The sequence below is a fragment of the Piliocolobus tephrosceles genome, chromosome 18 (genome assembly GCF_002776525.5).
Source record: "Piliocolobus tephrosceles isolate RC106 chromosome 18, ASM277652v3, whole genome shotgun sequence".
Taxonomy (NCBI): domain Eukaryota; kingdom Metazoa; phylum Chordata; class Mammalia; order Primates; family Cercopithecidae; genus Piliocolobus; species Piliocolobus tephrosceles.
Window position 1 is genome coordinate 66,650,570 of NC_045451.1, and position 21,082 is coordinate 66,671,651.

Consider the following 21,082-nt stretch of genomic DNA (forward strand, 5'->3'; position numbering starts at 1 on the left):
TTAAGTTCTCTACCTCAAAAAAATTCAAAACTGCATCTTAAAGAACTCAAAATTACTAAAGAAAAAACAAATATAGAAAAACGCTTTTGTCTAGACAATTTAAATAAATCAATAAATTACCTAATCGTTACTTGAGGCCTAATACATAGGAGGCTGAGACTTCAAGGGCTTCACTGGTCTTTTTGATATAGCTAGCCTCAATAAATGGAAATAGAATAATTGCGGCTAAATATACCCAAGTGTGCCAGTTTGGATGTTCATTCATTGTTGTATAATATGATGATCCTGGGACCATAAGGAGCATGTGTCCAGCTCTTGATAGTTCTATGTTCTATGAGGAGGCATTGCAGCAGCGTAAGCCCTCGTTTTTTAAGGTCTAATTTTTCTTTCCCATATACCTAAATTATAAAGACTTTTTACTACATTAAGTTTATGGTTGTCCCTAACTACTAAGTAGTCAATTTAGCCTACTAATTGCTTTTCTGTATTTTGCCTTAATGATAGTGGTTAACATTTACTGAATATTCGTATGTGCCAGGAGTTGTTCAAAGTCCTTTAATTATATTAATTTATTTAGTCCTCATTAAGCAATTAATTCTATGTGTCAAACGCTATTTACTAGAAGTGAAGACCCAGTTATAATGTTATATAACCCCCCAAGTCACACTTTGAGCCACTATGCTATGTTGCCTTACACGTTAGACTTTTAAGCCTAAAATTATTCTTATTAATAAAAAGGAAGGTCATACGAAATAATTGTTTAGCAGTTGATTCTATTTTAAATAAAAGGAACATGCCTTTGTATAATACTCTCTATGTTCCAAGCCCATTATAAGCACTTTACACAAATAATAGTTCATTTAATCTTTACTCCAGTCCTGTAAGGTAGGGACATTATTATTCCTATAGTGTGGAAAAGGAAATTGAGACAGAGAGAGACTATGTAGCTTGTCCATGGTCACCCAGCTGGTACATGACAGAAAATCAGGGAAAAATACCATCACACAAATTGTTGCAATTATTTTAATTTAACATTTGAGTCCTGCCACTGCTGTTTGTCTCTGAAAAAGTTGTTCCATCTTTCTAAATCTCAGCAACCTCATTTATAAATTAAAAGTAGAGGGATTCTATCATCTATAAGGCCCTTTCAAACAATCCTATTTATTGTATACAAAAACCCCTGAAAAGTCACTTAGAAAAAAACTTGTTCATGCCAGCCTGAAGATTCATGAACTCCAGCTTTTTATCTGACTGTGCATTCTGATAATTTTCTGTATTTCTCTAAGAATGGTCTGGAAAGGGATCTAGCAGGAAATGAAGAATATATAAAGTATTTTGATGGTTTCCAGAAATGTCCATTTCAATTCAGCATCTGCCGACAGGTCTACCTAATCCCACACTGTGTAAATCCTAGATCCACCATTTATCAGCTGTGTAACCCTGGACAACAATTCCATCTTTCTGACCTCAGTGTCTTTCTCTGCAAAACAGGGGTAAGAATAATCCTACTTCAATAGAGTTGCTGTGACGATTCACTGAGATAATGTGTACAAAGCTCATACAATAGTACTTAGCCCACAGGAAGTACTGAATGAAAATTAGCATTATTATTGCAGATTTCTGCTCCCATGAAAGTTACGACTGTGAATTACTACACTTATATACACTTCCTCTGAAGTCTAAAGAAATCACAAGGCCGGGCGCGGTGGCTCAAGCCTGTAATCCCAGCACTTTGGGAGGCCGAGACAGGCGGATCACGAGGTCAGGAGATCGAGACCATCCTGGCTAACACGGTGAAACCCCGTCTCTACTAAAAAAAAATACAAAAATCTAGCCGGGCGAGGTGGCGGGCGCCTGTAGTCCCAGCTACTCGGGAGGCTGAGGCAGGAGAATGGCGGGAACCCGGGAGGCGGAGCTTGCAGTGAGCTGAGATCCGCTCCCAAGATTTGGAAAATTGAGCTCATCTTTTTCTATCTTCAGAAAAAAAAAACTAGTTAAATTGTTCAATAGTTAGGTTAGATATTATCTGATATAGAGCTAAGTTTGTGAAATATAAACAGTATTCTGTCCACCCCTCCTTAGTTAAGCTAAGAGGTATTAGCTTTATTATTTGCTAAATGTCACTTAGCATTTGATAAATGTAGCATTTACAGTGCATTCTCAGAGGACTGGAAACAGTATTGTAGAACACCAGAACCTGTTTTCCCCTTTAAGTAACACACTGTCTCAGCATATAAATCACCTACTACCCAAGGTAATGGAGAAGAAAACCAAAGGAAGTTTGACATTTATTTTGGAAGTGTGATAAAGCAATTGAGACTGTTGAAATTTAACACTACCTTGAGGTCTCATTACACTAGCATATCACTCATTAGTGTAAACTCACTTTTGCTTTATAGAAGAGCCCAATATATTAATCTACAGCCTTATAGTGAGGTATTGGTTTAATGCAGATCCAATCTGAGAATAAATGAGGCCCTTTTAAAATGTATTACAGAATGTTGCGCTAATGGTAGTTGACGACGTATATTCACTCTTTGCCAAGTTGTGGGTAAAAATGTGATACGATTACATACAGGACAAGAGCCTGAATTTAAGTAAGACTTTAAGAGCTGAAGGAGATCATAGAGATTATATCATCCACCAGAGGCCCAGGGGGATTAAGAGATTTGTCTAAGATTATACAGATAATAGGTGGATATCCCAGATTTCAGACTAGACTTTCTTGAGCTCAAGTTCAAGGAAGGTCCATTCTTCTACAGTATGCATTCAGCAACATATTATAATGGTAATAATAATTACGATAACCACCATTTATTGAATACATCCTCTGGGCCAAGGGTTCTGGTGAACTCCACACATATAAGCCCTCCTCTGACCCTGACCCTGTTCTGTTCCTCTCATAGCTCCATGAGGTATGTCTGGTTCTCTTCATTTTACAAAAAGATGACTGAGACTCAGGATTTGTGACTTGTAAAGGTCACACAGCTAGGAGATGCCATCAGCTGGGTCCAATCTCAGTTCTGAATCTGCACTCTTTCTACAAGACTAGCTGCTTTGCCCAAGGGGACCAAAATGACCACATCGTATCTTCTGGTTTTGAAAATTAACTAATTCACTTTTAATGACATCAAGTGTAAACAATCTACCAAATTATTAAAACATTATCTTTTTGTCTATGTGGGCCATGGATTCAAGAGCATTAACTTACAATCAGTGATATCCACGAGGATGGGAAGGGAATATTAAACCTGGTGCTCTGCAAATTAATACTTGGAGGTAAACGAGAAGTATCATAGGCAATTACTATTCACTTAACGTTTCATTCTATTTGAAAGAGAAATTCCCAAATGTTAAATATTACCTTACATTTTAAGCTTAAAAATACACTGGACATGTGACAATGGTGCTGAGTACTTTGGGCGAAGATCACAACAGTCCTGGTAGCAGTGTCACAGCAAAATATTTCAGAGGTACCAGATGAGCTAGCTCCAAGGCAAAATGAGGCAATATTATGCTTAACTGTTCGGAAACCTCTTTTATTAAAAAAGATTTTAAATATTAATGCTATTTTCAATACAGGTGTGATAACACTCAATAAAGTATAGTGTACTTGATATAAATTTTGGAATGTAACAGTCCATCTGGTTCCTGGCCCCCTCCAGTCTCCACCACATACCCTAGTAGCAAAACGTACACACCTGTTTAAAAAAGGAAGAAGCTTTTGGGGATTGGGTGAGCAGAGTGGAGTGGGGCAAGGAAAGTGCTCTTTCCTGAATTATTCATGCTTTTGGCTTTAACTTCAGTTAGTAACATCAATTCTAAGAGAACTGAGACAAACTCTTCTATGTTCCTCAAAGGGAGGGAGAAAAAAGCCTGCCATTCGCAAGCAGCTAGGGGCAAAACCAGCGCAGAGGACACGGGTCGCGAAATTAGGGATTAAAAAAAAATTGGAGTAAAGTGCACATTTACTGTCAAAAATATATTGTTTTGATGCTAAGAAAATTAAAAGAATTTTATCTAATGGACTAGATTGCTGACCTTTTAATACATTTGGTTTTCATTGGACATACAATCACCATCGGACATAAAAAGACTAGTTTGCTTTAAAAAAACAAAAACAAAAACAAAATCCTTGGAGTTATCTACAGGAATCTTGTGGACGCAATTCAAGGATAACATTCTGCAGCTCTTTGGATATTGAACGATGTCCTCGGATCAGTCCACAAAAGAGACAGGGAACTGTTAATGCACTGATTCAAGTGGGCGTTTCTCCCATTTTCTCTCTGCTCCCCCCACCCCACCCCTTTCTCTAAATGCCTGTGCTTTCCAGTTCTCCTTCTTCTACCCCTATGGCATGAGACCTGGAAATCATGAAGAGTTTCTCCTTGTTTGTAAACTGCCTCTGCACCGGCTGAGGTTGCTCGGCCGTGGGTGGCTCCTGGCTGGCACCCTCCGGAGAGCTCTGCTCCGCACCCGGAACGGGGGCGGCCACAGAGTCTCGCGTTTGACCCGCAACTGCGTCCAAGACCGACTCGGAGGAGGTGCCGGCCTCCCGCAGGGGTGTGTAGCCCTTATTGCTGCTGGATGGGTCATCCGACTGGGAGCTCCCCGAGTCCCGCCTGGTGGGGGGCGAGCCCTCCGGCCGCAGGGGTGGCGAGGGGGAGGCGGCTTTGGTCAGAGGGCTGGAGTCCGGGTCCGCACTCCCCGGGGAGGGCGGGGGCTCGGGGGACGGCGGTACCCGGTAGTCCGGGAGCCCGCTGGTGCTGCGGCGCCGCAAGGCCGCGTACCTGCCGGTCCTGGGCAGGCGGCCGCCCTGCCCCCTGGCGGCGCGCGCCGCTACCGCGCCCTCGGGCTCCTCTAGCTCCTGGCTCGCCCCGCGCATGCTGCCCTCTGCTCCGCGGAGGTTGGTCATGCTCAGGTCAAGCTCGCCCCTCGGGATCTCCAGGGAGCCGCGTTCCCCCGGAGGCCTCTGCCAGCTGCAGCTCGCGCCCTCCGCGTCCCCGTCCCTATCGCGGTCCCCTTGCAAGGGCAGCAGCGCGAAGGCGCTCAGCGAGGAGTCCACGAGGGAGCTGGCGGTGCTCTGGCGCCCCCAGCTCTCGGGTGGGCTGCAGGGCGCCGGACTGCTGCAGCTGCTAGCGGCGGCGGCGGCGGTGGCAGCGGCGGCCCGGCGACGGCCGGCCACGCCCGAGCGCTCGCGGTAGACGCTGTACACTGCCTCGGCCAGGCTCGCGGGCTCCCGCGGACAGCGCGGGGAAGAGGCCAGGTCCGGCGGGGACGCGGCGCCCCGGGGGCGGCCGCCGCTCAGGGCCGCGGGGTGAGGCGGCCACGAGCCCTTGGCCAGCATCGCCGCGGCTCCGAAGGCGTCTCCGGCGCCACCGCAGCTCCCCGCCTTCAGTTCCAGGCCCCGCGACTGCACGTAGCTGAGGAAGCCGTTGAGCGGGATGGCCCCGGGGGGCGCCGCGGCGGGGGCAGACGACGACGAGGAGGCGGCTGCGGCCGCGGCGGCGGCCGCGGCGGCCGCCAGGTCTTTGGCGCGGAGGCTGTGCACGTCGATGACTGTGGAGTAGAGGTCCCGCAGGTTGATGATTTTGGTCTTCTTGTCCCGGTTCTCGTGGAGGACCGCGTTTGCGCAGATGAAGAGGAAGATGCCGATGCCCATGATGAGGGGCCCGAAGACCTTGAGCTTGTCAGAGTGCAGGTAGCCAGAGAAGATGCGGAAGAAGAAGCCCACCGGCGTGGAGGAGGAGGAAGGGGAGGCGACTCGTGCCGGAGGCGTGCTCCGGGGCGCGCCCGCGGAACTGGAGTTGACACCCCCTGGACCCCTAGGGTGGCTCCTGGACCGGTTTTTGCTGCCACTGCCGCTGCTGTTGGCCGTGGTCGGGACGCGGTGGCTGCTGCCCGCAGGCGGCAGCTGCTTACCCCCCTCCCGATTGGCCCCCGTGGCCTTGGGCCAGTAGCCCACCACCGCCATGGCTATGCCCACCAGCAGCACCAGGATCCCGCAGAGGGCGATGAGCCCCGAGATGGAGCACAGCTTCAGCTTGCCTTTCACCACCACCACGTCGTTCTTGCGCCTCTTTTTGGCTTTCCTCTTGCGCTTGGGGATCTGACTTGGGGGGCGGAGTGGATCCTGCTTTCTGGCGGAAATCCTCAGCAGGCCGCCGGTGGCGATCATGGCGAACTCGTGGATTGCAGGACTAGCCTCTGGGATGGAGGCTTGCTCAGGGCGGGCGCCAACTGCCCACTAGCTGCTCAGCCACCTCCTCCTGCTGCAAAGCAGAGGAAGACAGTCAGAGGGGGTCGGCTTGGCTGCAGCTGCCCTACTCCCAGATCCCACTCCATGTGTGCCCCCAACCCCAGGGCCTTTACCCACTAACTGAAACGAAGGCCGTGTACAGAGGCTGGGGCCAGGTAGACATTAGGGAAGGGACCTATTAGTTGCAGCAACTAATAGGTGGTTGTAAAACATTGCAGTAACTAGTATGTGGTGATAAAACCATCTGAAAGCATGCCTTCTTCTCCCGGCTCCCTACCCAGCTCCTCCACGCACTCCATGGGTGATATGAGGGTTTGAAATGAACAGTGGAGTTCCAACCATTAGTAAAACCTAAATGTAGGGACGCAAAGTAGTGGTTAAGGACCTTCCTGGCAAGGTTCTTTCCCTTAATCCTTCTGGAATTGGAAGATTTTGCAAGGGAACTACCACAGGAGTTTCAAGTCTCTCTAAGCTGGGGAATCTGTCAATGTGTGGCCCAAAGTCACTAAAACAGTCAGGAAAGTCACTACTGTATAAAGACAAAGGAATTTATTTCACTGGATGAAAATTAAAGGTCATATAATGGCTGGCAGGCAGCTTATTTACTTCAGATAATTAACAGAGTTTATCACTGGGGAAGCAGCAGAGATAGTGCAATACTCTGACAATAAATCCCTTCACAAAGTTGTCTCCCATCTATGCCTATTCCTACAGCTAAGTGCAAGCAGATCCCTTGCACAGCCTTCCCTCCTCCCAGCAACATCTGGACAGCTTCTTGGGGTGGAATATTTAGTTTTAGGTAACTGCTTATGTAACTGAGCTCTTCCTTCTGGCCTTCTTTCCTCCCTCAGAGGAACTCCCTTAAAGGTATCATGTGCCAGATTTCATCAGGGAATTTGAGAAGTCCCCTAGAATCTCCAAGAGAAAGATCTTTTTTCTCATATGGGAAAATTACAATTAAAAAAACTAACACTCTGCCATAATAGCTTTCTGACCCCTTATTAAGGGGCCAAGAGCATGCTACAGAATTCCAGTATTCAAATGAGGAGGCAATTAACTACGTAAAGCAGCCTACATAATATGTGATTTGTAGAATGACATTTCCCCCAAGCCAAAGCTGTTTTATTGTTGTTGTTGTTGTTTGTTTTTTGCTTTTTTCCCCTCCTTATCCCTTTCTCATGAGGTCATTTTTAGGAAGGGAGGGTGGCAACAATCAATGGATTACTCTTAGGAAGTTTATTTAGTTGTTTGTAATAAAGCCTGGGTAGGTAAATTCACAAATGCATATTGGGGGTTATTCAGCAACCTCTAAAAATTATAGTCTTGCTGTAGCTCCAGAGTAAAACATTTTCTGTCCCATTAGTTGTTTTCCCTCCTATGAGATGCTAAAATTAAGGACATTGTATGAAATGAAAGACTTAAATATCACTCCCAAGCCTTTTGCTATTCTATCCTTTGTCAGATAATTCATGTTTTAGAATAAATTCCCCCTTGAAAATGTGTGGTAGGTAGAATTTTGCTTTTCATTGGTGATTGGGTGAAAGGCTTTGGCCCTTGAGTTCCTCCATTATATCAATATAGGCAGGATCTTTTCTCCATCAGTGGGAATGCAAATGGTAATCAGCTCTTTATAATGTTTGCAAATCAGTATCTCTTTGGGACTTAGTTGGGTTTCAGTAAAGAGAATCACCAGGTAGGTAAGAGAGGGGTCAGTATAGAGAATACATCTATAAACCTTTAAGCTGCACCAGTAAGTACAGATTGAAAAAAATATATATTGTTTATCTCTCGTCCCAAATAAATAGGCACATTTATTATGCGGTTGTAATATAGAGACTGTTGTTTTAAGTGATCCTTGGAATCCAGCATCTTAAATAATCCGGAGATCCGTGGTTATCTTAAGAAGGCTTTAAGGACCAGATATTTTTTTAGAAGCAAACTGAGACTCAGTTGGCAGGGTGGCTCTCCCACCGAAGAAAGGCTACATGTTTGGTTGGGCATTGATCAGGTGCTCCAGGAGGCTGGATGTCTTGGGGAAGGGGGAAACTCACTTGGATTTCTCCTCAGCAAAGCAGCTTTGGCTCCGGTAGAATGTAAGGAATGGATTTCAACAGTCCTTCACCGCACATCTTTAAAATGAGTTTAATAGCTAGTAATTAACTCCCTCGTTTATTATTCCTTCAGCTCTGTTGAAGGCTGTACTCCCTTTTAATGTGTCACCATCTGACACGAAATACAGACAAAGGTCAGATGCCACGGGAGACCCACCTTTGAGGTTTTCCTTTATACCTAATGAAAGAAAACAAACTTAGCAGTCAAGCTTGGCTGTCCTCTCAGTTTACCGCCTGGAGCTGGTCTTACCGTGGTTAAAGAATGGAGGATGGGGGAAGCAAAGGAGGGAGGTCTAAAAATACAACTGCTTCCAAGAGAGACATTCAAGTTCTCCGCTCATGATGGATTAAGCCCCACTCTGAGGCTCGGAGGCTCGGAGCCCACAGGCTGGGAGCGCTGTGCTGTGCCGGGCACCCAACCCAGGTCCTCGACCCCCGGTCCCTCACTGGCAGGGCGGCGACCCCCTGGCCCCTGGCTTTGGTCTGCTTATTGATGTTGGCTGGAGTCACATGAGTGCAGCAGCTGGGAGTTCGCCTCTGGAAAGAAGACAGGCAGCAGCGAAGTGAGAGCAATCTGGAACTAGCTTTTTCTGGGCAGCGCATCCCGTGTAGCCAGCCCAGGAAAAAAGCCTCTCCCCAACCCTAGCCTGGAGCGCGAGGGTTCGGGGACCCGAGGGGCGGGGAGGGGCCCCCGGGGCTGGGGACTGGCAGAATTGCTCAAAATGGCAGCACTCTCCGCACACAAGATCGCTCACTTACCCAGGGAGACCGAGGGAGGTCGGGGCCGGCGAACGGGCTCTCGGGCGACACAAAGGAACCATGGAGAAACTTTTTCAGCCCGAGCCGACGGCGGAGCGCAGGGACAGCGCCCCCGGGCCCTGCATCCGAGCGCGGCTCAGCAGCCCCGCAGGGGCGAGCGCCCGCCCCAGACTCGCAGCCCCCTCCGGCGCTGTGGCGGGAGCCATTTCCAAGAGTTTCCAAGAAGTGTCAGGTCCTCTGCATCCCGTATCCCGCCTCGGAGCCCTCCTCTCGGCCGCTCATTCTCCCGCTCGCTGCGTCCCCTCGCGCGGCGCTCCCGGGCGGGTCCCCGAGGCGGCGCCGCCGGCCCTCGCGCTTCTTTTGTGTGGCTGCTGCGCGCCGGGTTCCGCCGGGTGGAGTTGAGCCCGCGGCGGCGGCTCGGGGCGGCCGGACTGGCGGCTGTTGCTAAGAGACCGGAGCCATGACACAGGGAAATTGCGGCAGGGTGGCGGTCGGGGCCCGCCCGGCTAGGCGGCTTGGGGGGGCGCCCCCGCCCCCCGTCCCGCCCCCTCCCCCACCGCCCCCCCCCCCGCCGCCGGCCTTCCCGGCTCCCCCGGGTCCTCAGCCGCCCACCGCCCGCCGCCCGTCCCTTCGGAAGCGCCGCTTCCCCTGGGAGGAGGAGGCACGAGGGGAGGCGGCGGAGGCAGCCGACGCAGGGCGCTGAGGCCGCGGGGCAGGGGGCGCAGGGCGCCTCCTCGGCCTCGGCTCTTCCCGCCCCGGGGCGCCCCGAGACCGCCGCCTGCCTCCGCGGACAGCTTTGTTCTTCTTTCTTCCAACTACCTGTCTGAGCCGCGGGCCCCAGAGGCCCCAAAGAGAGGCCTGGAGGGTCTCCCCAGCAGCATCCGAGGGGCGCTCTCGGGGAGCGAGGGGCCGGAGTCCGCGTTCCCTCCGTGTCTGCCTCCCTCCCCTCGTGTCTCGGTCTTTTGTTGCCTCTACTCCTCGGCACGGCACAGCCTGGGTTGTTTTCCCCCTCCCGCTTGGGAGTTTGCAGTGTGGATGCTCGGCCAGCACAGTAAGTTGTCCCCCAACGAACTCGGGCCCCGGCGGAGTGGAGCCGCCCCCGCCGAGCCGGGCGCACCGCGGGACGCGTGGAAGGCGCTGTCAGATGTGCTCGCGCTTCAGCCCCGCCGGGCTTTGTGACCAGCCTGACCGGGACCCGGCAGCTGGGGCTCCTCGGAGATCAGAATGGGCTCCCGGGCTCTTCCTTGGGCGGCAGCCCCTCCTGCTCCTCCCGGTCCGGTAATCAGCAAGCGTTAAAAGGAAAATTATAATTCTCCAGAAATCCGGGTTAGAATCAAAGAGGGGAGGTGGGGGTAGGGAGGATGTCCAAACTCCCTACGTCATTTAAAAAAGAGAGAAGGAGAGAGAGAGAGAAAGAGAGAGAGAGAGAGATCTGTTTCCTAGCTCATCCCTGTCCTCTGAACTGTAAAGTAAAAATGACAGGGAAAAGATAATTTCCAAGTGGAATTTCCCCAAAGATTATTGAGAAAGTGAGAAAGATTTCAATTATCTGTTGAAATGAGGCAGCCAGGATTCAGGAAGAAAGGAACCGAAGAGCAGATGAAGCAAGTGCTGTCTGAAATTTTGGATCCAGACAAAATTGGGTGGGTGTTACATATTCTGAGTTTTGCTGCTCAGGGGTCCACAAAACCCACACAGGAGGGCTCTGCTGCCCACAGCTCCTGTTACAAGATTGTTCCCCACATACACAGCATTCACTTGTGCTTAAATCTAGAGCAGACGCGTTTCAAAAAGAACAATAAAGACAAAAAATTTACAAGTTCAATGATATAAATGTGAACAGTGATCTAAGAGATGGGGATGGAGACGGTGAGGGACAGGAGGGAACGAAGCAGAAGTGATTTCTAAAAGGCAACCCTGCATTCACCTGTTGGAAAGGTGGCCTCTGTCACCCTTTTCAAGCAAATAACGAATCTGAATGATGATCAGGGTGTCCGGAACCTGCCGCCTTCCCCCTACCTATTCCTGCTCAGATTCAGGCTGTTAGAAAACAAACCATAATGAAGGGAAAGTTTTAAATCCCACATTGGGTTGTTTCTTTTTAGTGAAATCACTGCAAAGGAGAAATAATAGGATCTAGTTGTCGTTTTCTAAAGCCTTTTTGGCTCTGAACCTCCAGATCTCTTGAATACCAATAATAATCTGGTATTTTGTACAAAGATTGGGCCTACAGTCTCATTTCATTGCACAGCTAGCTGCCAGAGTCTATGGGTGGCAGATCCTATCCTCTGTTTGCTGGGCTGTACAAACAGGAATAATAATGCAGAACTTCATTAGGATTTTAAGTGGATTAAACTGCTAATAGTTTCAAGTTTCTGTGTAAATTATAGCCATCATTTGCACATTTAAAACTTATTTGAGGGATTTGGAGAAGAAAATAATTTTTTTCTAGACAAAGGGCCTTGGGACATAGCTAGTTTTTTCTTATGTTGATGACTGCAACAAAATTTATGGCTTATGACTCAAAGGCTTCCTTCCAAATTGGGCTTTTTGGAACTTTGAACTGTTTTATTTAACCTGAGTGTTATCACGTTCAGTAATTTTCTTTGTTTTCAGCTCATGGTAGCAGAGGAAATCAAACAGATCATATCTGTTTCCAGTGGAGTCCTTTATCCCCTCTGTAAATACAGAATCAACATACATTCCCAGGGGCTTTCAAGTTATGTAGAGTTACTTTTAAAGGAACAAGGATACTCTTGGCCCTTCTGGAGTTATTTTCCTTTTAATTTCACTGGCCATTTCAGTTTGGATGATTTCTGAGATTGTGGGACCGCACTTCCACCATGCTGAGGACTGAGGGGCTATGGCTACCTAATCTTAATAATCCACTAGTGCCTCCAGATTTTGGAGCTGGGCACAACCTTCTGACCTTGTAGCAGGGAGTGTAATGAAGGCCCTGGGAAGAAAAGAGAAGAGGATAAAGATTAGCTTAGTTTAGTTGGATTAAATTCTGACCTGCAACCTTTCATTTGCTCTTTCTTAAAAAGAATCCTTATATAATTTATTCAGTCTCATAATTTATTCACATCTCATTTACTTCCCTGATCATTTCAGCAACCTAGCCTGGTGTGCTTGACTCACCTGCCTGTGCTCCCAGGGCTGTGTAGGGGAAGACAGTGGCCTGCCATGGGCACACACAGGACCTTCTTGGTCTCCAGGAGTGTGCCAGAGAAGGGGAGTCTGCTTATACCAACAGCTCAGCAACTCCTGCCTCTGCACACACCTTTCTCTCACAGATAGTACAGGCTGCAGAAGTAAGTAGTTCAGTGTTGTGAGTTCTGGAGCCAGTTTCTCCTCCACTAACTAAATTACTTAATCTTGTCTGCCTCAGTTTCCCACCTGTAAAGGGGATAATGACACTGATACGCTATTCATAGCGTTGTAGTAAAGATTTAAGGAGTGTAGTCAGTGTAGGCTAATGCTTAGCACATAGTAAGCACTCATTACACTTAGCTATCACCTTATTGGTCCTAACATCTCCCAGCTTGATACCCTCACTCTCCTGTTGCATTCCTATTTTCTGGGGTCCACATGGAACTGTATCTGTACTTATTATCTCTGAAGTAGGGTTACAGGATCAGCTGTTGTGATTGAACTACCCCTACCCACATGACATAGGTCCAGTGTCACTCCAGAAAGCTTGCTCCATATGAGAATGAAAACACTTTCTCCATTGCAACTTTGCTCATTTTGCAATTAACCCGGACCCTTTAATTTCAGTTTGCTCAAGAACTCAGATTTCAAACTCATGGCACACTGTAGTCAAATTAGAAATTTGCAAAAACACAACCAAGAGACATTCTTCAGACCAGAAGTTGGAAGATTTCGTAGAAAGGACCTTCGAGGCTTTGTATGACATCTCTACATAAGAAGACAGAAACGGTCAACCCCAGCTCAAAAACAGGATACAAAATCACTCCTCTTCATTCCTTCTTTACCCTTTTCATACCTCTGCCAATAAAAATCAAAATGACAAAAAAGCATGACAAAATAAAGCAATAGGCATACAACTAGAGTCACTAGATTTAGCAAATAAAACTATTGCATGGGATACACTTCGACTAAAAAACTCTTCGTTGTTTACCTAAAATTCAGATTTAACTAGGCATCCTATATGTTATTTGCAACCCCACCACAGTGTACCTGATAGTCTCTCAGTTTTCTCATGGAACATGCAAAGGACAAAAGGGCTTGATAAGAAAGAAAACATGAAATGCAACATTAAGTTTATTTTGGAAGAGAATAAGCAGAAAAAGAAAACGCAAGCAAAGCCTGGATGGAACAACAGAACTTCAAAGCCTGAGGATAGTGTTTCCCAGCCGAACTGGGCTTAGCCCTGGGCTTTCTCATAGTTAGAGGTTGCATGGTTTGTTTCTAGCCCTTTCCTATGGAACACTGCCATGCTAGAGGGACGGGCAGTTGCTCCTGCATCCAGTCCCCAGGGTCCCACAAATGAACTTCTGAAGAGATAGAGCTCAACTCACTTTCAAGAACTTCAGCTTTGAAACCAAGGGTAAACTTATGCTAGTGTTAAGGTCAAGATCGAGTCCATTTCTTGTATTTCTGAGAGGAATCAAAGTTCAAGCCCAAACACCTCCACCACAGAAACAGTGGAAAAAAGAAATGGTGCCAAATCTAAATAGCCGCCCTTAGAACACACCAGACAGGTTCTGCCGCCTCCATTCCAGGTCAATAGCATGTAGCAATGACAGTTTCCATCTCTGTCTTCAGCCCCATTCATTTGTCTTTCTCAGTGAGAGACCTACCAGGGGTAGTTGTCTCTAGTAAGTGGGGTTCATTTTTATACATTCAGTTTTCCCCAATAGCCTGAATTTTCTACCATTTTTCACGTACACCATCAAAGCTGGATTCTCTGCGGTTCTTGCGAAATAATTGAAGTCTGAGATGAGAAACTAGAGTTTGTTGGCAGGCCTGAAAGCACATCAAAGCTGAGCTTGGAAAAAACTTTGCTGGGAGGGCTCCATCAGTGGAACAGCCAAGATGAGACCCGCAGCTAAATGTGCCCTGTGTTCCCAAAACATATCCTAAATGTCCACACTAATGTCGTTCATATCATTTTGTATAATCTACAAGTGCTATGGAGAGATAACTTGTCCTACTGAGAGCTAATTGCTCACATGTCTGATCTGCTTTCAAAATTAATTGTGATGTGAGCTGCTGTGTGTACACCACAGGAAAAAGGAAACACGCAGATAAAGAACTAGTCTTCAAAAGTAAAGACAGAAACCTAAGAATTCCAAGTAGCAATTTCAGGATTGCACTTCGGTGGCAGAGCTCTGATTCATCCAGTAAGGATTTTCTTAAGCACCTCTGTGTACCGCACTCTATGATTCCTGCATCATTCACTCAACAAATATTTACTGAGTATCTACTGTGTTATCGTTATCATTCTAGGCACTAGGGATAGAGTAGTGGTGATCTGTGCAAACACGGTCACTCTCAGTGGTGGGGATGTGAGATAAAAAACAAATAAACAAGTGAGAAATTTTCAAATCTTGGTGAGTGGTACGAAGAAATTAAAAGAGGTTGCTGTGACTGGTCACACGGGCAGCAAGAGAGAACAATTTAGATTGGGGATTCAGGGAAGGCTTCTCCGAGGAGTGTCGTTCCACTGAGAACTGAAAGCTGAAAAGGAGTTGATCATTTGAAAGTATTCCTGGGGAAAAAATAATGAAGGACACAGTGTTATTAGCATATAATCTAATTAGATTCATCAGTACATCTAGGGAAAAAAAGAAGAAAAAGATCATTGAGGGAGAAAATTAGGGAATACTTCATGAGTCTGGATCCCCAGCTTGACCTGGCATGGATTTGGGTGGGTGGAGGGAAGGGGTAGGATGGGGCATAACCTCTTTGATTGGTGTACGGGGCCACATAAGGTGGCAGGGAAGACACGATGGCCTAGGTAGCAGGCAGCTAAGTATGCCATTGACAGAGATGGTAAGAAACGTAGAGTGGGAAGGGACCTTAAGGTACTTAAAGCTCAAATTATAATCCAAGAACCAGCAGCGTCAGTGCCACCTGGGAGGTGGTTAGCAGTATAGAATCTTGGGGTCCATTGCAAAGCTGATGATTCCAAATCTTCATTTTCACAATATGCTCAGGTGATTTGCATGCACATTAAACTTCAAGAACCACTGCTGTAGTCTAATCTTCTCATTTGAGGGATAGGGTAACAGAATTTAAATGATCCCCATCTTTACCATCCTAGGCTTGTGGAACGCTGTGTGTGTGTGAGAAAGAATATCTTGCTTTTAAATGTGTGTTTCAAATAGTGAACCTGGAGGTCTGTGACACCTGTGGCTAAATGTGTGTTTCTTACATAGGGCAGCAGCATGTGTTTTTTAGCTCAAGTAGAAGAGGAAAGTTAAAATTTGGTGGGTCTTTTCAGATCTGTGGATCTGTTTAGGAAACAGGCGTGGTGAATTTGAGGCCTTAATTCTGCTTTCCGGGAGACAGCTTTCTGGGAGATCAAATTTACTCTACTTTGGGATTACTCTTTGGGTTTAGGCCATTTGTACCTGAGTAATTAAGCCCCTTCCAATCATATGACCTTAAGCAGGTTTCTTAAGTCTCTGCATATAGTTGTATTGCCTATGAGGGTGACTTATAACTCTTTTTCAGGGTAGTTGTGAGGAAGAAACGAGATCATCAGTGGCAGTGACAGCATCAGTTATATGTAGAGAAGGGGCAATCTGGTCCTGCCTCGTCTCCACTGTCTCTACAGGGCCCCGCCAAGTGACTAGATGGAAGAAAAAGATGAGTACTGGCTAGGTACATATCACTGTCCCCAAGCCTATTCCATGCAGAAATCATGGAGCTGCCACTGTAGATGTTGCTTGGGGTATAGGCAATGAGGCCTGTAAAGTATTATTTAGACATGAATGGTTGTGTGATGATGATGGTGAATAGTTACAGAGTGGCCATTCCCTGTCGGGCACTATGCTGGGTACTGGAGATGCAGTCGAGGTCAAGCACTACCTATGAAGTTTGGGTCAGATCTGAAAGATACATGATGGTTCCCCAGAATGCTTTGTAGTTCTGAATGAGTCCCAGCCAAGCAGCAGTGGCTTCCTGGTCTCCACTCTCTCACCTCCTTATCTTCTGAGCCTTACCCTCTGAGAGCAATTGCATTTTCCAGTAGGCTTAGGTTTCCTTAAATCTCACACCCATGCCATTGGAGCATCCTCTGAGTCCCACCGTTTAGGAATCGGGGGTGGGCCTCTAGTATCCCCGCAGTGTTTGGAAATCTCCACTGCAGAGTTATTAAACATGTAACTTCATGTGTAAGGGACCAAAGGGTCACACTGTGACATGAAATTTCACATTTGAAGTAGTGCCAACAATTCTTTTTGCACACACCTTTTGGATGACCCCATGGCAACACCTGTAAGACATTTATATTCTTTAGGGGTGTAAATACAGAGTCATAGCGAAAGTGAAAACTGCCTCTCCCAAATTATCATCACATAGCACATATATATCTAATATATAAAATGAGTAAATCAAAATTGATGGCATGCTTTTATCCAGTGAAACTCTTCTGATCTTATGCCAACCATAAAAGATATGTTAAACGATTAAAATGCTCTAAAGTAGTAAGTAGTATGTGTGTATACACACACACACACGTGTATATTCTCGGAAGGAAAAATGCACACAACATTTTTCACACTAAATTTAGTCCTGAATTTCTATAAAATCTTACAAACTGAGCTGGCTTCTTTACACTAAAGAAGATAAACTCTTATAATCTGAGCTGACTTCTTTACACTGAAGAAGATTAAAGTATCAATACATCGGAAAAACATCACAAATATTTCTTTTCTAGTGAGAAAGATGCCAACATCACTGCTTGACAGGCAAAGCAAAGAGACTACATAGCTCTCTACAGAGGCAAAATAATGATATGGTGTATTGGAAAATGATATGCAGAAAAATCCGAGATAATATTTCAAAATATTTCTGAATTTCATTATTTTCCAAAGCCATGGCCCACAAAGGTCAGGGCTTGATTGTCGAAAAATTTACAGAGAGAGGGAGAGAGAGAGGTATTTACTTACAGCCCATTGTGTAAGAGCTTAATATATTCACGTTACAAAGAGGCTGTGTCACAGATTTCCTCCAGGTTCTTCCCAATCACTTATAGCTTCTGACTTTTGATGACATTAATATTAATGCAATGATAGAAAGATTATACTTTCTGGAAATTTGATACTAATCAGTGTTATAGCTCCACTTTTTTCAGGGCAGTGAAGGGTTTCAGGAAATGTTTTTGCCATTTACAGAGATAAATACATATATATGATCAAGACTAAGAATCCACAACCCAAGAGAGGAGAATGAGAGAAGATCATAATTTACAGCAGTTACCTCAAGAGCTTACTCATCAGAACACAGATCTGTTTAATGGCTTATTCTAGAAATGTGAGAACTCAGAGAATTTCTGCAGCTTTCATTTTGTAAGCAGTAAAGGAATTGCCCTGCAGCCTGTCACAGTGGAAGGTGAGGTGAGGAATCCCAGCTGGACTGGGGTCGAGGGCCATGCTGCTCACCTCTGAGGAAGTTACAAGACTGCAGGATTTCATCAATGGAGCTGGTGCTCTGATTTTCTCTTCCTGTCTCTACTGGCCCGTGGAGATATCAAAATGTCAGCTAGTTTCTGTCTCTAAACAAGACAGGTTCTAAACCATGTCAAAGCACTGAACCTTTTCCCTGGGTGATCTCTTCACCTTACAGGTGAGGGGGAGACTTGAAATGTCCTAAATAGGACATTTCAATAAATATTTAAAGGATACAGAAAGTCAAACTAGATAATTTCATTCCTTCTTTGCTTTTTCAGCCATGAAAATCTCAAGGGCATATTGCATAACCTGTTGGACCCAATACATATTAATGCACTATTTAAATGATGCATAATGTTGAATAGTTGGTATCAAATGATGTGGTTTAAAAAAGTACTAGATGGCTTTTAAGATTCCTTCCTGTTCTCCGAGCCCTCATATTCCCACTTACAGCTGTGGAAACTAGGGATAGGTCCTTTAGGTAATGCTCATTAGCCCACTTTTTCTGCTTCTCTTGTGCAACCAGAAACATTGGCTTATACAAAACATGGTAAAATTACAATGTCCCACAACACACAGAAGCTACTGGTTTGAGTTTGCACTTTGTCTCCAGTTGGAGTAGCGATTTGCAAATCTCTTCAGGAAGTGGGACATTTGAAAATCTCAGAGTGCTTCTTGGAATGTTATGATATATCAAACTTAAAATAAATTCACATATGATTTTGATTGAATCTATCACAAACCATCTGACATTCGGTTCTTACATTGAAATATAGTACACATCAAATATGCAAGGAATACTTATAGAAGAAAACCTTCAAGCTATGAACCTTTGTCTGGTAACATTATTTTTCCTAAAAATTGGAAAAGAACACACTCATTCTATTTGAGCCATGGGACTTCTTGACCTAGTTATGGAAAACTGGTATTTCTCAAAGAATATAATTTTAAAAAACATGGTCTTAGCTATTGAATGGTTAGGTACTAAGAATCTCTGGCCATTATTTTTGTTTGCTACTTAACATATTGACCTTTGCAATCACACTGCAAACACCTACCTGCTTTCTTTCTAGCTTCTTTCAGCAACATGGCTTTTCAGGTTTATTTGGCTCATTAACTACCTTGTTTCTCTAGACAATACCCCAGAGGTATTAGTTGGCATTTTTTTTCCCAGCTGAATGTCATTTGGTTTTTCCTAGTGCATTTTCTTCATCCTAGGAAAACAAACCCTTTGCTATCATTTCTCTATCTTTACGGTGTCTATGACACCTTCTTTGTTTTGTCTCACCGTTTGTTAGGGTACTGTTTACTCCCTCCTCCTGGTCATTAGTGAACCTGCAGAAGCTCAGGATCACAAGGGGAATTAATCTTCTAGTTATCTGTATTCAAGATCTCATTATCCACAGAGGGACAAGTACCTAGGGGCCTGTATTGTTTCAAGACAGAGAAAGAGGTTAACCCACTTTGAGTCTATTTCTGAAGAAGTATTTTATGAAATATTTCTCTACCTAAGCCAGGTGATATGCTTACATGTAGTTCAAACACTTCTATTGTATTTCTGTCTTCAGCGTTTTATTATTAGTGTTCATTCAATAGATTATCTAACTTTTTCAACACAGTATCTCTGTGTGAGGCTGATCATGATGGACTAGTTGTTTGCAAAACTCTCTAGGAGGCTTTGGAGGCTGTTCTTCCTGAAGCCCCCACTCTTGGTAGGATTCTCAGGCAGAATGGTTATCAACCCTGTGCCTCTGGAGGAAGCGCTTCCTCCCATGTGAGCCCCTGTTCTTCGTCTACACAGCCTCTCTGGGTGTTTCTTTTCTTCTTCTAGCAGGCCAAGGAGCTCTGCTAGCTTTCTACTTGTGACAGACTCCCTCCATGCACTCTCCCCTGTGGGCATTTTCCTGGCTAGGCTACCGTTTTTCTCATATCCTCCAACTAAATGCAGCAACGTTTTTTAGAGTTTTGCTGTCAATCTCATGAGCCAGTAGCCTGCATAATGTAAATAATACACCTGAGGAATTACAGGGATTACAAGATCTTACAAACTGATGAGGTTGTAAATAGAAGTTGCATTGGCTTTATTGCAGTTAACTTTATTTCTGAGAGTGTGGCTCACCAATTCTTCCCTCGTGTCCTACAATTAGCAAAGACTACATAGATCTTTGTCATAGATCTTCCCAGTGCTATGTGCTTGAAGAGCTGGACAAAACCTTAGTTGCATGCTAGTCTAAAACAATGTGGGTGATTTGTATCTCAGAGACATTCTAGGTTGAAAAGATGGCCATGGCCCCTAGAACCTAGAATTCCACCATTTCTCATTCTCATTCACTAACTACTACCACTGCTTCACAACTCTTCACCTATTTTAAGATTTCAGGTAAATTCTTCCTTTATTCAGCTAGAAAGTAAGCTCAACAAGAGCAGCTACATCATCTCGTTCACTGCTGCATCCTTAACACCAAAGAAAGTGACTGGCCAGGTATCTATTGCACTCCTTCCATGTACTGGACAGTGAACAGATTGGTGGGCAAAAGGGAGTATCCAAAAATACATTAAAATTATTAGACAGCATCCTGTTAATCAAGGAGCCTATATAAGCAAGAAGAACTAGAAGGAGGTTCTCTAACTGTTGAGTAAATACAGAAAAATGCCTTATTTCTGAATAGAAAACCAATATTGTAAACATGTCGATTATTCCTTTTGTTTCATGCAATTCCAATCAATATCTGATTAGATTTGTCTTTTTAACTTATCAACATTATTCTAGGGATCTACTCAAGAGACATGTAAACAAATTTTCACATAAAACTTGTAAGTGAATATTCATAAGAGCATTATTCATGGTAGCTTAAAAAGTTGAACCAACTCAAATACCCATCAAGTAGTGAATGAATCATCAAATGTGACATATCCATGCAATGGAATGTTACTCAACAATAAAAAGAAATGGATTATGATTACTTGCCACAACATGGATGATTTCAAAAGCATTATGCTCAGTGAAATAAACCAGTCACAAAAAACTACATATTGGAATATATCACTCCATTTGTAGTAAAAGTCTAGAGAAGGCAAATCTAGAGAGACAGAACTAGATTAGTAGTTGCCTGGGGGTTGGGATGGGATTGAGGAGTGACTGCAAGTGTGCACAAAGGGTTCTTCTCCCCCGCTTTTTTTTTTTTGGTGGGGGGAGTGATGAAAATGTTCTAAAATGAAACCATGATGATAGTTACACAAGTCTTTAAATATACCAAAGTCCATTGAATTGTATACTTCAAACTGATGAATTTTATGCTATGTAAAAC

At 45.1% G+C, this 21,082-nt stretch overlaps 1 protein-coding gene across 1 annotated transcript; it reads right to left on the minus strand.

Annotated features, from left to right (window-relative positions):
- Positions 1-3,523: 3,523 nt before the first annotated feature.
- TMEM200C (transmembrane protein 200C) lies at positions 3,524-10,054 on the minus strand. The gene is made up of 3 exons (XM_023228511.1): positions 9,949-10,054; positions 9,130-9,573; positions 3,524-6,272 (listed from the first exon to the last, which is right to left on the minus strand). Exon 3 carries the CDS (start codon positions 6,176-6,178, stop codon positions 4,313-4,315), a length of 1,866 nt encoding a protein of 621 aa, XP_023084279.1. The 5' UTR covers positions 6,179-6,272; positions 9,130-9,573; positions 9,949-10,054; the 3' UTR covers positions 3,524-4,312.
- Between the last annotated feature and the right edge of the window lie 11,028 nt (positions 10,055-21,082).

Excerpts from the sequence above, each read along its gene's own strand:
- TMEM200C (XM_023228511.1), bottom strand. The coding sequence starts at position 6,178 with ATGATCGCCACCGGCGGCCTGCTGAGGATTTCCGCCAGAAAGCAGGAT.